Source organism: Notothenia coriiceps, unplaced genomic scaffold, assembly GCF_000735185.1.
Source record: "Notothenia coriiceps isolate Sejong01 unplaced genomic scaffold, NC01 NC01_scaffold00015798, whole genome shotgun sequence".
NCBI classification, from domain to species: domain Eukaryota; kingdom Metazoa; phylum Chordata; class Actinopteri; order Perciformes; family Nototheniidae; genus Notothenia; species Notothenia coriiceps.
This window is the reverse complement of record NW_011348499.1, coordinates 498916-516086: the sequence shown is the minus strand read 5'-3', so window position 1 is coordinate 516086 and position 17171 is coordinate 498916. Positions and strand designations below refer to the sequence as shown.

At 39.9% G+C, this 17171-nt stretch overlaps 1 protein-coding gene across 1 annotated transcript in view; it reads left to right on the top strand.

Annotated features, from left to right (window-relative positions):
• Positions 1–17171, top strand: part of lrba (LPS-responsive vesicle trafficking, beach and anchor containing) — a 192058-nt gene that overhangs the window by 10176 nt on the left and 164711 nt on the right. The window contains 2 exon segments of the mRNA XM_010775549.1: positions 14736–14967; positions 16650–16750. Of these exon segments, the coding sequence (XP_010773851.1) occupies positions 14736–14967; positions 16650–16750 (333 nt within the window).

Genomic DNA, 17171 nt, shown 5'->3' with positions numbered 1-17171 from the left:
CAGCCGTTGTGTATTTTATTATGTGAAGCACTAAATGGTCTTAGAAAAATATCGACTCTTTGTTTGTAGATATCTACTAAACTACAGCATACAAATACAGAAAGTAATGTAGGCCTGTTATACTGAGTGATATATATTTTACACACTGCTCTGCTTTCTGCACGGACCTCACAGCTGTTCTCACTGTAAATATATGGGCTCAGAACAGTCTCATAATACACACATGCACACAGAAGGATTCACACTTTGTATTAATGATCCGCAAAAGGATTCACACTTGTATTTCCGGATCCACACTTGTGTTTTTCAATGCACACACAAATGTTTCATATACATGAAATAAAATCCAAACACAGCAAAAAGGTTTACATACTTTACACATATTTGTTTTCCGTTTAAATCCCCTGAACCTGCAAACACAAACCGCTTTCTGTGCACGGATCGCTGTGCATTCGTGTGTGGGTTTTTTGAGACTCCCCTGACGCTCACCCGATTCGTACTTGTAATTTCTCTCATCTATAGCCAATCAGATGTCTCCTCCATTCTAAGCCAATCACATGAGCGCGCCCCCACGAGGGTATTATTTATTGCGTTCATGACACTTCATATTCGCATTTTGCGCTTTCCGGTCAGCTCGCTAAACAGAGGGTGGAGCTTCAGGTGATCATGTAGAGCTGCATGTCTCCGTCAGACTCAGCAGCTGATCTGATCTCTCTCTCGCGTCCGGTTACACTTCACTTATGTTTATGTCCATATCGATCAGATCCAGCTCTCCTGATCGGCCTTTATAGAGAGCACCGATCGAACTATTTAGAGTGAATATCGGCCGATAATGACCGGCGGGGCTCCCCCCCCCCGTTGACAGTTCACTGTCTAGCACTGGCTTCGTAGTGCACTGATCGATTAGGCTAAGCTAACCTGTAGCTGCTCCCTCCACACTCACAACAACTTCATACAGACATAAATAAAGCAGCTGTATTCGCCATACAGGAAACACACATTTAAAACGGTTTTGCCTGCCGTGTTAGTGGACACACAAGCATTCATCAATGGTTCGGAAAATGACGCTGTACCTTAATAATATAAAGGTTTGTATTTGCGTGCATTTCCTGTTCGGAAAGTGGCAATGTACTGAGAGTGGAGGTGTCCTGAGATTAGTTCCATGGACCTGTCAGCTCCGGACTGCGCAAAATGCGTACATGAAGCGCTACGTCATGAACGCAAGAAATCTACCCTCGTGGGGGCGCGCTCATGTGATTGGCTTATAAATGAGGAGACATCTGATTGGCTATAGATAGAAAAAATTACAAGTACGAATCGGCTGACCGTCAGGGGAGTCTAAAAAAACACCAAACACGAATGCACAGCGATCCCTGCACAGAAAGCGGTTTGTNGTGCATTCGTGTGTGGGTTTTTTGAGACTCCCCTGACGCTCACCCGATTCAGAATGGAGGAGACATCTGATTGGCTATAGATGAGAGAAATTACAAGTACGAATCGGGTGAGCGTCAGGGGAGTCTCAAAAAACCCACACACGAATGCACAGCGATCCGTGCACAGAAAGCGGTTTGTGTTTGCAGGTTCAGAGGTTTTAAATGGAAAACAAATGTGTGGATCAAAAATACATATGTAAAACTTTTTTCTGTATTTGGATTTTATTTACATGTATATGAAACGGAACACATTTGTGTGTGCATTGAAAAACACAAGTGTGGATCCGGAAATACAAGTGTGAATCCTTTTGCGGATCATTAAATACAAGTGTGAATCCTTCTGTGTGCATGTGTGTATTATGAGACTGTTCTGAGCCCATACTATACATCCAGAAAACTACGAAACACAAGACATTTTGTCACAAGACAGAACTACAACTTGAGTGCAATTAAACGACTTCTTGATCACAAAGGTAAATGTTATTTTAGAATTTCACTGTGAAGTACACCTTGACTTATTGACTGTGAAAATGCAATGTTGTATTTACCTGTCCATACTGACTACACACATTTACAGACTATGCAAACACTACCACATGTTGGAACAGTATAGTATACTTTTTGTTTTTTTTAAACAGGAAGCAATACCTACCCCCCAGCTTGTTATCTTCTCTTCACAGTAGGGGGTGTAATGATATGCTAATCCTGCCAGCCAAGTTGCTGTAGAAGGTGTGAATATTAAAGCGTAAAATGAAATGCTTCTCCTTTTTCATAAAATGTTTTGTTGAAGCCTCAAGGTGTGGGCTCACCTTGGTCATTGTGGGGAGATTTCTCAAAGCAAAACACAATGTCTTTTTGAGTGAGATCACAGAAGCTCCTATAATCCCATTACACGTCTCGCCTCTCTGGAGCTCTGTCTTCTACCTTTGTCCTTGTTTAGGTAGATACTTTGTGTTATATATATATATATATATATATATATATATATATATATACACTTCCTGATGAAACACACCTGAACATATTACATGAAGATATAACAAATTTTAAGGTCTAAATGACCAACCTTAGTCCATATTGCGTAGTATGTTTCAGAGGCATGGTGCAGTGTGCTCAACATACAGAACCTAGCTTTATGATCTCATAAATAGTGTTATGGAGGTGATTATATCCAACTATGTTTAACTGGAAACGGACCAGGCTTTGCCTAATAGGACCATCACTGAATTTTGACACAATGGTGACCATTTAGGTTTTTCTTCCCCCTCAATGTTTATAAGCAAGTGTATAGTTGCAGCCTGTGGCATATCCACCTGTATTAGTCGCATGTTAGACTGCATGATGCTGCTATGCTAAAGAAAATCTCATTTCCCCTATCCCTTAATGTTTTGTTTGTCAAAATATTGCCATGTGAATACTTATCTATGCTTCTGTGATAGTCATCATGTTAAAACTAGGTTAAAGTAATCAAGCTAGCTTTTTCTGTCACTCGTATGTATTTTAAGTATAGATTAATAACGGGCTGCAGGTCTAGGCAAAGCTGCTGTATGAACCTGCAGTTGCATACCAATGATCATCAGTGCTGAGACAGGCTGGCCCTTGGCAGAACCAGCCTCCTGACCCCTAGTTGTTTCCTCTACCCTTGACCTGCTTTCAGGCTCTCAGCATCAACATCTCTTCTGTTGCCAAAGTCCAGCATGTAAAAGTCCATACATAAACACTGCTAAATCAAATGTAAAACGGTATTCACTCCTTCATCCCGATAGCAATGAATATATTAAATGCTTTGACAATAAATACATTAAAAAAAAAAGTAATCTGTAAAAAGCACGACCAATCATCTGAGCCGGCCCGGCTAAAATAACTGGATGGCCTACCTGCCTGTCAGCCTTCCATCTGTGCACAAACTTATCTCGTGCCCTCATTGGTCATGTGCGCGTTCGTGTGTGTTGGAGGAGGGGCTCTGTAAGGAAGTCAGAAGGAAGAGGCAGATTTTTTTTCTGCTGTGTACTTTCAAATTCTAGCGCACTCGAGCTGGTTTCTCCATTCTTACCTACCCTACCTTTAAGTTCAGACGCTGCTTACCTGAAGTTTACAATGCTTTAGTTCCAATATTTTTATCTGGCCTGGAAACCCACTTTTCTATCGGCATCAGGTCAACTGGGCCCTTTACAACTTAAATGAAGAAGTGTTTGCCATATTCTTTGTTCTAGTTAGACATATTTGTAAAGCTTATTAGGTTTTATTTATTCCATTGGTTAAACCTTGAATCAGGGACCGTTTGTCCTGGCTAGGAACCAGGAACTCTGTAGTCTAATGTCTGGCTATCTCTGATTTAAAACAAGACACATTCCCAGACGTAACTTCTCAAGACAAGAGTATTTGTATTCAACTGTATGTTTTATGTTGTTCTTAACCATTTGGGATAAACTGGTTACCACATTTTTGTACATGTGGTCTGATAATATACGATAAAACAAATTCCTTTAGACCTAGATTATAAAAAGATTGAACTGGCAAGCAGAACATCCTGTCATTTAGATAAAAAGAACAAGTAAAGGTTTTGGATTTTTTTCTTTGTTTTTGGTATGTTGTCCTTCAATAATCCACGGCAAACACGCATCCAGGAGTCCTTTTTTAGATGTCAAAAGAATGATGCAGTAACCCATAAACGGACTGATGTGAGCATCAGGCGATTGCCATCATACATCTACAGCACCATCAGACAGGCAGCACCTGGTCACAATCCTCTCAGAGTAAATGTTAAAGGGTCGATTGTCTTCATGCTGGAACATCACAGAGGTTATCTATTGGGCAGCTCGCATCACGGATGTTTCATTGAATCACGCCCAAGTCATCAAGGTTCAACGGGAATTTTTGAGACCCGGAGGGAACTGTCTCTTCATGTGAAACATCCCAAAACATGGCTTTGTGTCTTTTGATTAAGACATAGTTGGAGTTATTTAACATTTTAGGCGGACAATCATTATACTTTATGCAATATAAACAACATTACCAGCATTAGTGCACAATATATTTGTCCTACCCTGTATGCAGCCATGTATTTCAGTTGATCTCAGTATAGTGAAATGTATTGTAAATGGCCCACATATCTCTTCACGTGACTACCTCCACGTTAGGAAACCTTATCCCACTTTTGTTTTTGCTTTTCAGGACTTTATGTACCAGAATATATGTAAAGATTGAGAAAGCTACCTTGATAAACTTGCCTATAAACCACAGGAATCTGAGTGAAACACCAGCGATAGGAAATGCTGCACACCGCTTCCTGGTCCCCCATTCTGGGTTTCCTCCAGGAAGTTGTTAAACTGAGGTGCTAGGCTGCATGCTCGGATCCTGTCAAATTGTGTCTCTGGGCAAATAATTAAGTCAAATATTGCCTTACAGTAGTTACGCTCCTTAAATGTATGTTTTTAGTGCTGTGTGAAGTATCCCCTGAAGGTTAATGTTTTAATAATGTCTATTGTTTTTATGATGTTGGTGCTTCAGGAGAGGAAGCAAATCAGATTGGGTGTTTTAAGACTTATTGCTTGGTTTAATTGAAATGTCTGTCTTTTTAGTACAAAAGTTCCCCTGTGTGTTTCTTTGTTCCACTGAAGCTCAACACTGAAACACTGTCTGGGGAAACAAGGAGGGAACTGTATCTTTGTTATAATAATGATTTATCTGAATTAGACTGCTGAAGCTTCAGAATAACTTGAGAATACATTTTGCAATAAACGAGGACATTATTTCACCAATTACTTGAATTGAACACACATATTTTAATCGGTTTCCACCACGAGCGTTTGTACGAAACTTTCTTTGTCTACGTTAAACTACAAGCTATCTTTTAACATTTGAATAATCAAAGGTGGGTCCCAGAAATTCTCATTTCACTCCTCCATGCTTCAAGGCAGACTGGAAGTGTATCTCTTTCCTTCTTCACCTCCCTGATCCAGTCGCTATTTTTAAAAAGTTGCCCCAGAGCCAACCTTTCCTATTTACTGCCACTATGCAAACTCAAATCGTAGGCGTCTCTGGATCACACAATGAAATTCTTTCTTTGCCTCATGATCAGATCACTTCTCTCTGCATCTGCTTGTCGCCTCACGTTAACAGAGAAAACATATTCTTCAGCATGAATGTTGTTAATACTGGACATCTTATTCCAGACAGAGACCATGGATGCATTGTTTGAATTAGCAAGCCATGCAGTCAATTGATTATATCCAAGTATTGTGTTCATTTTGAACTTCTTATTCCAGAAGCAGCCGACTTTAGTTAGTATGTTGCTCTGGAAAAAGGAACAGAATGCCCTAAAGCCTGGACTCTAATGAGCCCTATTTCCTGACAAGCCTTTTCCTTATGTTGATGGTAGCAGCCACCCTGCCATTTGAGCCAGATCTCCAGAAAGATACAATTCAAGTGTTAAAGAGCTCTGTCATGGAATTGTTTATGTAATGCTAAGATAGCTCTTCATTTGTTTTATGTTAGGCGTGTGGCGCAGTGGGTTGTGCGTGTTCGGATCAGAGGGTCACAGGTTCAAACCCCACTGCAGTCACCATGTTTGGGTACGTTTCGACCGAAATGCAGACATACCTGTTATTTGATCACATTTTACACTCAACACAAGTGAAATTGAATAGGAGCAGCATGGTCACAGAAGTATGGATGATCATCCTTCATATAATCAAAATCCACTCTCTTCCATTTGGATAACATGTACTGTTGGTCCTAATCAAGGTAGTTGCTTTCCTTATTTGTTTAGGGTCTATGTCGCCTGTGAGAATGGCATAATACAGGATAAACGATGCGTGATTTCATCAAAGAACGTCATTTTAATGTGAGTCAAAACGGCATAGGCACATGCGGGCCAATTATTTCCATGCATGTTTTAACTGCAGCTTTCTGCATGTTGTACTAAACCTGTGTCCTTAGGCAACAGAATAACAAAGGAAATGGTGTGCGGATCACACTACCGCCTGGCCATTATCACGTTTAATGAAGTATAAAAATGACTGTCAACCATTGTTTAAAACAAAAGCTTGGCACGTTGCCCCTCTGAGGATATTCTTAGAAATCCAGCTATTAAAATATCTCTCTTCACTGCTGTGTCTCTCCTCTCTGTCTCTCATTGTCTTTGTTGTACTAAAAGCAAGACAGCTGAGAATTTTTTTTTCTCAACGGTGACAGAGGATCAATCTTCTAATTTGTGGTGTAAAGTGGGTAAACCACCCCAAGAATGATTCAGCAATTAGCTGAATAATCACCATTTGTTCATTAATCTGAATGTTAGCTTGTAACCCAAATATTTGGTGCTACTTCTGTAAAATATTCATGAAGTCTAATCAGAATAACAATTTGTTATGAAGTGAGTCGGGTAAAAAGGGCTGTGTTTAGCTGTGATGATTGAACCAGTGTATTCCATGGTCACTGCATGTGTAATTGTTCCCACTTGACCTTCCACTCCTGCTCTGACAGATGTAGAGTGGCTGCCTCGTCCACAACGCCGCATGTCTTTTTGAGGTTCTTCAAATATTTCAACAACAGAAGCTAGAGAAACAAGCCATACAAGGCAATACAAGTGATGCAATGCATATTTCTTGTGTATTACACATTGAAGGAGTCTCTGAGTGGCTGCGTTCTGTGTAGAGAGCAGGGCAATGTCGCAGTAAGATGATCTCTTGATTAGGGCTGCACGATATATCGTGTCGTGGCGATAATCGCGGACTTGCGATATTAAGTAGGCAAATTAACTCAAACATGTCATGTTACAATTATTTTGCTGCTTGCTACAAAATGTCAGGGGTACTTGAGTGAGTGACATGCAGGCTCTGCATGCACAGCAAACCACCAATCACAATCAAATCTCCAAAGCAAACGGACGGTGATTAAAGGTAAAAACACTGAATACAGTCGTTTCATGTGTTTCTCCAGGGCAGTCCGGCGCTGCTAACCGAGCTAGCTCAGCTTGTTGCTCTGATAACTTAAGATCCAGACGTCCGTGACTAAAATCCTTCGTCCGGTTAAATATAGTTAGAAAAATACCAATTGTATAACATTAAAGTTCAAGAAAGGATGGTTTGCGGGAAAAAAAACGGTCTTTTCTTCAATTCCTGTATGTTTTCATATCGCAGGGGGAAAAAAATCGCAATGTCAGTTTTTTCCAATATCGTGCAGCCCTACTCTTGATAATCATTTAATTACACTTTGATAAAAATGTATAATTTCTGTTAAATGTTTATTTTTTGCAAATTAAGAAGCATGTTAGGCTGATATGATTTTAGGAATATTTGTAACTGGTCACATATCTTAAAGTATACAAAATGCAAAATAGAAAAATTCAGTGTTAAATAATAAGGTCCTTCAACTTCACAGATTGTTTTTAAAGCACTCTTTATTCATGTCAAGACTTGGAAGGATCCTCTGATCTTGTTTGGTCTGAAATATTGCCAGAACCACCAACTAGCAGCGAGATAGTCTGCTTCACTCTACGAGTCCGCCGTCGTCCCACATCATGCTTAGTCATTGCCTTCCTATGCTCGGCAGTGTTTATTTGTTTACGAGAAGATAGTGGACTTGAGTTTCCTGCTGTCACATAATTGTCCTGTGGAAGGAGATGCCACCGGCCAATTCTGTGCACCAAATATTCTGTATGCCTTTTTAATGTAACTCTTTTAGAAAGCAGTGAGCTTAAACGGATATCATATTTCAAGAAAAATATTGGTTCATATCCAAGGGTTGGTAGAAGAAACCATTCTGTTATTGGTATAATTCATCCAAGCAATTTTTACATTTTTCACAGTAAAAACTATTTATGAACATCAGCTCAGAAGCTTTGTTTCTTTGTATCTGAAATAAAGACAGCCTTGTTATGAACCTTTCACTGATCTCTGAAATCCATTTCATCTTACATACAGATATCGTCTACGTTGGTCCCACTTCATGTGAAGGGTTGCTTACTTTACAGACTGTGACTGTATTGCAACCAGAGCCTGTTAAATGCATGAATATCGCCTCACCATTTCCTCTCATCTCCACCATCAGAAGCTCATTCCCTCTCATCAGTGCTAGCACTAGAGGGATTTGAGTTGGACAGATTATCTGCTGGAGGCATTTCAACCCTTCACATCAGTATGTTGGAAATGTGAGCAGGATTATAAGATGTTGTCATATCACGATTCATGTTTTGGGTCACTGTGATGGATGTTTGGGTTAGGGTAGGGGGGGGCAGCTCTGGTTAAATAATTAGCTGGCACTGCCTCTGGTTGGAAAAGATAGCTTGTTAAAAGAGATCCGGTTAGAAGAGCCGTTGAAAAAGTAGGCCAGTGGTGGTGAAAACATGGTCACTCTGACAACCCAATTTATGAGCATTTTGTTTCAAACTATGGTCATGCTGGGTTGTAATAACACACAGGCTGGTCTTAACAACTTTACCATATCCATAAAATAACATTTACATTTTTATAATCAATTCAGACCAGGCTTGTCCTCACAATCCCAATCTGACAGATGATATCAAGTAACGGAGCATTTCAAATCTAGATATAAGCCATCTGACTAACTAGAGAGATGCTTCATCTGAGCACAACATTTGTCCCAGGGCGTTCTTCTATTGGCTGAATCTCCAGTCGTCTCCTGCAGGCAAATTACTTTAGATTCAAATGATTTCTCCCATAGAATTAATTGCAGTTTCATTACGGAGAGAACTGCACGCACGCACGCACACACGCACACACACACTGGATAGAGCGTCTCATCCCCCTGCAGCCGTGTCTTGGCAGCATCAGTGTTTCTGCTTGTTACTTTTAGCTGGGTAATTTCCTTCCCTTTGGTGCAAAGGCCATCATTTGTTGCTTTTACTCATCTTCGGCATGACATGGCTGTCTGTAAAGATTTAGAAGTCTGGCCTGTGTAGTTCAGACCTCAAATAGCTTTTTAGTAAACGTCCACTTGTGATGGTCTCAGTCCCAATGTCTTGCTCAGTGCCAAAATGTGTGGTCTTTCATAGGATTTACACTACACTTGTACTTTTGGAATAAATACATGCTTTAAAGTTTATTCGAGGAGTTTTTAACTTGTTACTTAACAGTCTCAAGGACCTACATAAGTATCAAGACGAGGCTATTTTCCCTTACCCTAACCCTTTTCCAAAAGAGAGTGACACGCAACAAGAGGCCCTGTAACCGTGACACACACACACCGTCAATACCTCATCTCTCATTCATACACTTTAGTTGAATGAAGGAAATGTGTACTGGACCTAAATGTCCATCCAAAACAATCAGGCTTAACTGTATCTTCTCTTTCTCAATATGCTAACCTTTTCACCCTAGCGAAGCTAAAAGCATTGTGTAATATTTGTTTATAGATATTTCCACAAATGACTTGCGTCCCCACTGCATTCAAGTTTTTTGGCAACTTTTCCTTTGCAATCTGAAAAAAAATGACTGATAGGAACATTAGTTAGGACACCAATTTCCCATCAAAGTTCCATTTTGCATTTCCCCAACCTCTTTCATGCAGCCTGTAAACATGGCTGTGTTGTTTGTATGTGGTAAATAAATTAACATCAAGTCACACATTGTCATTGTTGACACTGGGTTTCGTATCTCAGATTTCCAAGAATCCTCACACCGTCACCTGACGCACAGGTTCAGCTCAGGCGACAGATATGAATCCCGCTTCTGGCATATCATCAACCCCTGTGATCCTCCAATGTTGTTCTCCATGGAGACCATAGAAGCCTGTTTGTGCTTTGTGTTACGGCCCAGTGGCTGCTTGGCTATTCAGCCATGATTAATTCAGACTGGCCTCGGGGGAGTGCAGCCAGGCTAGGTTACTGCGCCAGGGATCTGGTGTCTCTCTGCCATAAAGACAGCTTTTTACCACAGAGCTCTGCTTGGCTCTACACGGGGGTAGAGCTCGCTACCGTTCACAGCTGTTTCCTAAAATAGAGCAATGTAAATGATTGAACTGAACAATCAAAGAAATTGAAAGGTTGTAAACCTCTTTGCCATGCACCAATAGACACATTAGATGTTCTCACTTAGCTATAGGAAAATGCACTTTGTTTTCAATTTGCATCATGGTTCAAAGTATTACAGCCGATTAATGGCAGCATCATTTAGTCTTTTTGTAATATAAAGTATTCTTATTGTATATTGCTCTTTGTTATACCCAGTTACAACCTTGACGTTTTGATGTTACGCACCAACATCACACCTAAACACAAAGTTTCCAGGTTCGGAGCAGAGTGCTGCCTACGGTACGTCCACACAGCAGCGTTAAAAAAATCTTCCAACGCTTCTGCCCATTCACTTTGAATGGGGTTGACGTCACTTTGCCTCACTTTTCGCCGAACTGCATTGTGGGAAGCAAAGCAGAGATTTCCAGGCATGTCAGGATTCAAAAGTTAAGCAATGTTCAACTTTTGAATCTTCTGAAGTTTTCGGTGGAAGCTTCAGCCAATTAAATCATATGCCAGTACAAGCTCTTAGCGAATCAGTGCATGAGAAGCGAAACGGAAGTGAGGGACCCAAACAAACGATTAAGAAAGCACACACAGACGGCTATTCTTTTTCATTTTCATCTCACCTGGACGCAAGAGTTTATTCTTCATCATGGCGATCTGGAATGAAGAAACCGAAATGGAACGCACACGCTATTTGTTGTTTGTTTATATCACGCAGTCTGTTCTTCTTCTCTCGGTTATCACACAGTCTGTCTTCCGGTTGTTGCCTCTTTTGAATAACGAATACACATACCGCCGCCTGCTGGTAAAAACGGAGAGTTATGCCCACTCCACGCATGTGCAGTTCGTACGTGCTACTTGGCCGTCGGCTGAGTCTTGCGGTTGTCCAGTGCGACTGTTGCCAAGGAGGAAGACGTGAGCGCGACACAGCAGTTTGGTGTGCTCTGGGCCTTTCTAGATAGTACATTTGAAAGTAACTGTTCTTTTTTATGTCCAACAGACATAGGACGTTCAGATTCTCTTTATTCTGCTTTTCATTCTTATATTTCTATATATTATGCATATCGTTATTATTCTGTTCCAATATCATCGTATGTTCTATTGATATATTATATCAAATCTGTCAATCGATCTTATATTTCTTTTTGTTATCTATTTTTTCTATTAATGATAAACTATTGCATCACAAGTCCGTAATGTAGCATGTCTTATGTTCAGTCTTTAGCTGTTGTGAATCTCTCACATCTAGTATTCCATTTCCATCTTTTGTGTTTTATTTATTGTTATGTTTACTTCTGTTTAATTGTTAATCTGATTGCTTTGAAATGTATCTTATATCAGTTCCTATTTAGTTTCTATGCCGTCCGGATTGCAGTGTGTCTTTGTCTCTTACTGTGCCACTCTTCCCATTTTCATTTTCATCTCACCTGGACGCAAGAGTTTATTCTTCATCATGGCGATCTGGAATGAAGAAACCGAAATGGAACGCACACGCCAGCGCCATATAGACTGACGCCATATAGACTTCTATCTATATGGCGCTGGCACACGCTATTTGTTGTTTGTTTATATCACGCAGTCTGTTCTTCTTCTCTCGGTTATCACACAGTCTGTCTTCCGGTTGTTGCCTCTTATGAATAACGAATACACACTACCGCTGCCTGCTGGTAAAGAGAGTTATTGCCACTCACGCATGTGCAGTTCGTACGTGCTACTTGGCCGTCGGCTGAAGTCTTTGCGNTACCAGGGGGGCATTAACTAGGTGCATGTGTTATACTTTAACCCTGGCTTTGTCCTAACAAGTGTCTTGTGGACATTTAGACTAAATTCACTTTTAACATCAAAAGATGACTTAATATTGGTTTGCCCATCTATCCATCTATCTATCTGCACTATATACATCTTGATACAGTATATGTTCCTTTTTTAGGCTTTTTGCAAAACTCTGACTTAATTTAAGAGATTTTTAATCCAAATGAATATCTAAAAAAAACTAGTTGGATCCATCCATGCTGTTAGTTTTGGTTAAATGGGATTTAAAATATCTATATTATAATTGGTCTCTAACCCAATAAAAGCGATTTTGAAATCACATTTTGTTTGGGGTATATTTTTCAATGCGATAATTTGAAAGAATGCTTTTAACACCCACAATACAACACTTATATAAAGTTCTCTCACTTCGGGTGGTAGCAGCAATCTCAGATCGGCGTGCATCCAAACCTTTTCAAAGCTCTCCATGGAAAGATAGAAGTAGGACGAAAACATTGGTATTTTTGGTAGGGCTGTGCAATTAATCGTATTTTAATCTCGATTATGATTTTGGCTTGCAACGATTATGAAAACAAGGTATTCGAAATAAAACGATTATTATTTGTATTAAAAAAAAAATGTAATTATTTTTTGTATTGGTTGAATTATACTTAAAGTTCAGGGTAATCTACTGTTTACTTTTTTTTTTTCAATAAATTGATTATCGTTTTAATAATCGTGATATAAATTATTGACCAAAGTAATCATGATTTTTGCCATAATCGCACAGCCCTAATTTTTGGTCAACCCAGCCTTTAAATGACCTCAAATTAAAGTAAAGTTCCTTTTTTTTCTCCTGCTGACCTCTCATAGCCTCACAAATGAATTTAAGAGGAGTTATTGCTCAAACGATTACTCAATGGAAGGAAAATTAATTTTCAACAGTCCTGCTAATAGAATATAAAATTGAGTCATTCATCAAAGTGAAAAGGCTCAACATTTTGTGTTTTCAGCTTCTTTAATGAGTGTGTTTTTTAATCCATATCCAGAAAGATAGATGCAGAAATTTTGTAAAATAAATATATTTAGATTCAAGATCATCGGGATCGCAAAACTCAATGTAAAAATGTATAGAATTATTAAAAAAAATTATCTCATTAAACTACAACAATGACTGCATTTTGTGTATTGGTAATGGTTTAATATTTGTTACTATACATTTTGGTACATGTTAATTTAAATAAACAAAAGCGTAAGGACAACGAAAATAGGCTTTGTGTAAGATTGATCTATATGGTTCTAATGTTGGTAGTTGACATGAAGAAATGAGCAGATCTCTGTGAGCCGAGGTTAAAGGGGACAGTAGGTGAGGTGTGTGTCAGTGTTCTCATCACTTTATCCACTCCTCTTCAAGGATGTTGTGGCAGCAGCATACCCCGGGTTCCCCTCCTTCCCTATCTTCTACTCAACACACATGCCCAGTTTATCCAACCTCACTCATTTTAATGGGACAGTTTCCATTCCCTGCACCAAATCATATTGTTTTCACATCCAGCCCGTCTAATGGGCGGCTACGACAATCTCACATTCATTTTTTTCTGTCCAGTCACACCTTCTTGATTTCAACACGACAGCCTTACCCACAATATTAATATGGCTCCAACATTGTTATTTTCCTTATCTTTTTCTATTAGGCAGGGTTCAATAATAAAAATGTCATCACAACTATTAAGAAGTGACAAATTATGACATTTATGGTTCATACAATTTATTTTCACACACGAAGCACATTACTCCTTCACAATAAGACAAGCCTTTTAGCTCAGCGGCTCCTGAGCAAGCTCCAGCTGGAGGTCACTGCTAAGGCTGACTTACACCGTGTAATGCATGTGCTGTTCCCCATGAATACAATTTGTGTTTATGACTCAAGATAAAGGCTTGTTTAAAGGTAATTGGCTGCAAAGGAAAATGTGTTTCTTCTGTTCTCTTTGTTCACAATAAATACATTACTGAGTGTAAATATGTATACACACTGATGCTGTTTTAATACAGATACAGGGACCAAGTCACTTTTCATAAAGATTAATTTGGCATTGCTTCGTCAGATTCTGTAATATGTCACGGCTTCCTACAGGAATAAACAACGTCCATATGAACTTCTCAGTGTTTGAGTCTGTCTGGATGTCTAAGTTATTTTAACTGAGGTTGTTTGATATATTTTGGTTCTGGGTTTATCTCGGTGTCCCAAGGCTAGTTGTAAACGGTTCAATCTGCTGTCAAACAAACAGACACACAGACTGACTGACAGAGACCTGTGTTTCTCCCCTGACCTTTAACCCACTTGGCCAGCAGCAGCTCTGATGCATGATTAATGATCTGTGTAGCGCTGTGCACACACTAAGTAATGTGAACACATGTAAAGGCTATTTCGAAACTTGTGGTTGTGTTTTGCTTATTATTGCTATTGTTTGACTTACTCAACAACTGACTGAAGCACCTTGTCTCAACTCCCCCGTCTCCCTCTTTTCTCTCTCCCTCTCTCCCTTCCCTCTCTCCTTCTATCCCTCCTCCAGCTGGTGGGAGGCCAGTTTGACCTTGAGATGAACTTCATCATCCAAGAACCCGAGAGCATCGTGTGCATGGTGGAGCTTTTGGACAAGTGTGAGCCCACCTGTCAGGCAGAGATCTGGAGCATCTTCACCGCCATCCTCAAGAAGAGCGTGCGCAACCTGCAGGCGTGCACTGACGTGGGGCTCATCCAGCTGGTGCTGCACCGCATATCCACCACTGAAAGCATGATCGCAGGTACCTAGTGACAGCACGTTGTGCGAAAAGTAATGTGTTGTGACTGCAATATAAATAAAATAATAACATTTTGTATTGTAAAGTTAAAGGCAGCGATTTCTTTAAAAGGGTTATCCCTGATTATATGAATTCCCAGCACACATGTTTTTGTCACTTGGATGGATTAGTTTACTGCGGCCTTTTAATTCACGTGTTTACCAGAGATCAGCTCAATAGTTTTTAGGAAATTCAGCATGGGAAATCATAAAATAAAGACTAATATGCTAGAGAAATGAACGTAAAATGACCAATTAGTGGGCTAATTGACCAAGGGGGGGTAAGCCTTATTATGAAGCAAAATATATGGTCTACAGCTCCAAACCCCACAGGTCCCGGTAGGCTGGAAAAAAGTGTCTAGCTGAAGACCCTTTGCTTTGAGCTCTGTGTGAAGTGAGAACAAGTAAAGACATGAACTCCAACCTCAGGACACAATTGAGTATTTGGAAATATAGTAACTAATTCTAAACCTTCCTATCCACTCTTCCCGTATATTGTGACCTCATGGTTTCGTCCTTCACAAGTTCATATACAGAGATGTGTTGCAGTCAAAACGGACAACACACTCCTCCTGTACAGACTCCCCAGAGTCCCAGTGTAGTCTGTTGCCCATCTGTAAATTAGTCAGAATTAATCCTTCAGTGAACTTTTGCGAGCTAGAACAGCGCTGGCCTGGAGGGTTTGTGCAGTCAAGCAGGGGTGATACAGCCCAGTGGTAACTAGGCAGCTGAAAGTAATGATCATACAGTAGTAATATCCACCACAGTACAAATGCTCTGCCCTTCCCTGAGAACTGTCTCAGTCTCATAGAACTGAAGCAACTTATTTTATTGATTGACATTTCAAAATGAAAAAACCTCTTTTATTCATATTTTACACAGTTTTTTCAATATTTGTGTTTATTTTCTATACTTCTCTGGGAGTTGAAAGGTGACAGGAATTGCAGACAGATATGAAGAATGACATGCAACAAAGGTCTCCGGCTGGATTTTAAACTGTAAATGTTGCTGTTTATGATCAATGCCTCAAAAACCACCGGGGCACTAGAACTTTGACTTTTTCTGTTGCACGTACAGTAGATGTGCAGACTGTCTCTTTCTCTCCTCACATCCATGGAGTGCTCTGAATCAGTCTGTTGCGTAAGACTTAGCTGAACAGCAAATATGAAATACTTGTGTGCATATACTGGTACTAATACTTTGCACGGAAATAGACCTAGCAGATAAAAGTGCCACTCATCATTATATTTAAAGGTTTAAACCAAGGCTTATGTTTGTGCACACTACTCGTATCTGTCATACCATGCCCTGTCATTAGTCCGTAATAACTAATGAAAGAGGCTGCAGACTCCCAGAATGCCTTCTCTATTTCATCCAAGTTTTGTTTTTTTAATGTCTGAGCTGCTTAGCTTTTTGCTTCACTTCTGCAGCTTCACTGTAATGATCAAAAGGCCAATAAAGATTATAAAAAGGAGCCGGATTTCAAAAAAGAAAAAAAAAGAAATCAGGTGCCAGCTCAGGAATTATTATATATATTTGGGACTCATTCTCACTTCTAAAGTAAATGATTGTATCTTCTTAGTCTTTCTGTATAATTATAACACAATGTTTAACCCCTTTCTGAATATGCGTTTGTGTGTTTTGCAGACCTACTGGTGGACATGTTGGGCGTGCTCGCCAGCTACAGTATCACAGTGAAAGAGCTGAAGCTTTTCTTCAGCAAACTGCAAGGGGAGAAGGGCCAGTGGGTGAGTCGGAGTCATTCCACAGTGATCTGTCTTGGTTGTCTGTGACCAGCGTGAGGAATGTGCTAGCTACAACTGCTGCCATCCCACAGGCCACTGCCCTCGTCACAGGGACTAGATGAATCATGTGAAACCAGGCTACTACTCTGCCAGAGCGCCACCACATTACTGATATTCGGTTGTTCATGGTATTTTCCAAAAAACATGTATTTGCCAATATTAAGCAAAATGTTAAGAATTGGCTTTCACAAATTTTAAAGTTTTCAAAAAACAGACTGCCTATGCTGTTTTGTGTGTGTGTGTGTGTGCGCACCTATAAGGACATAGCCCCAGTGAACTCAAGATGTATGATACATGTGGATAAGGTACTACATCTTGGCAGGACCCGTGGCACACAGGGAGAGACAGATGAATGGAAGTAAAG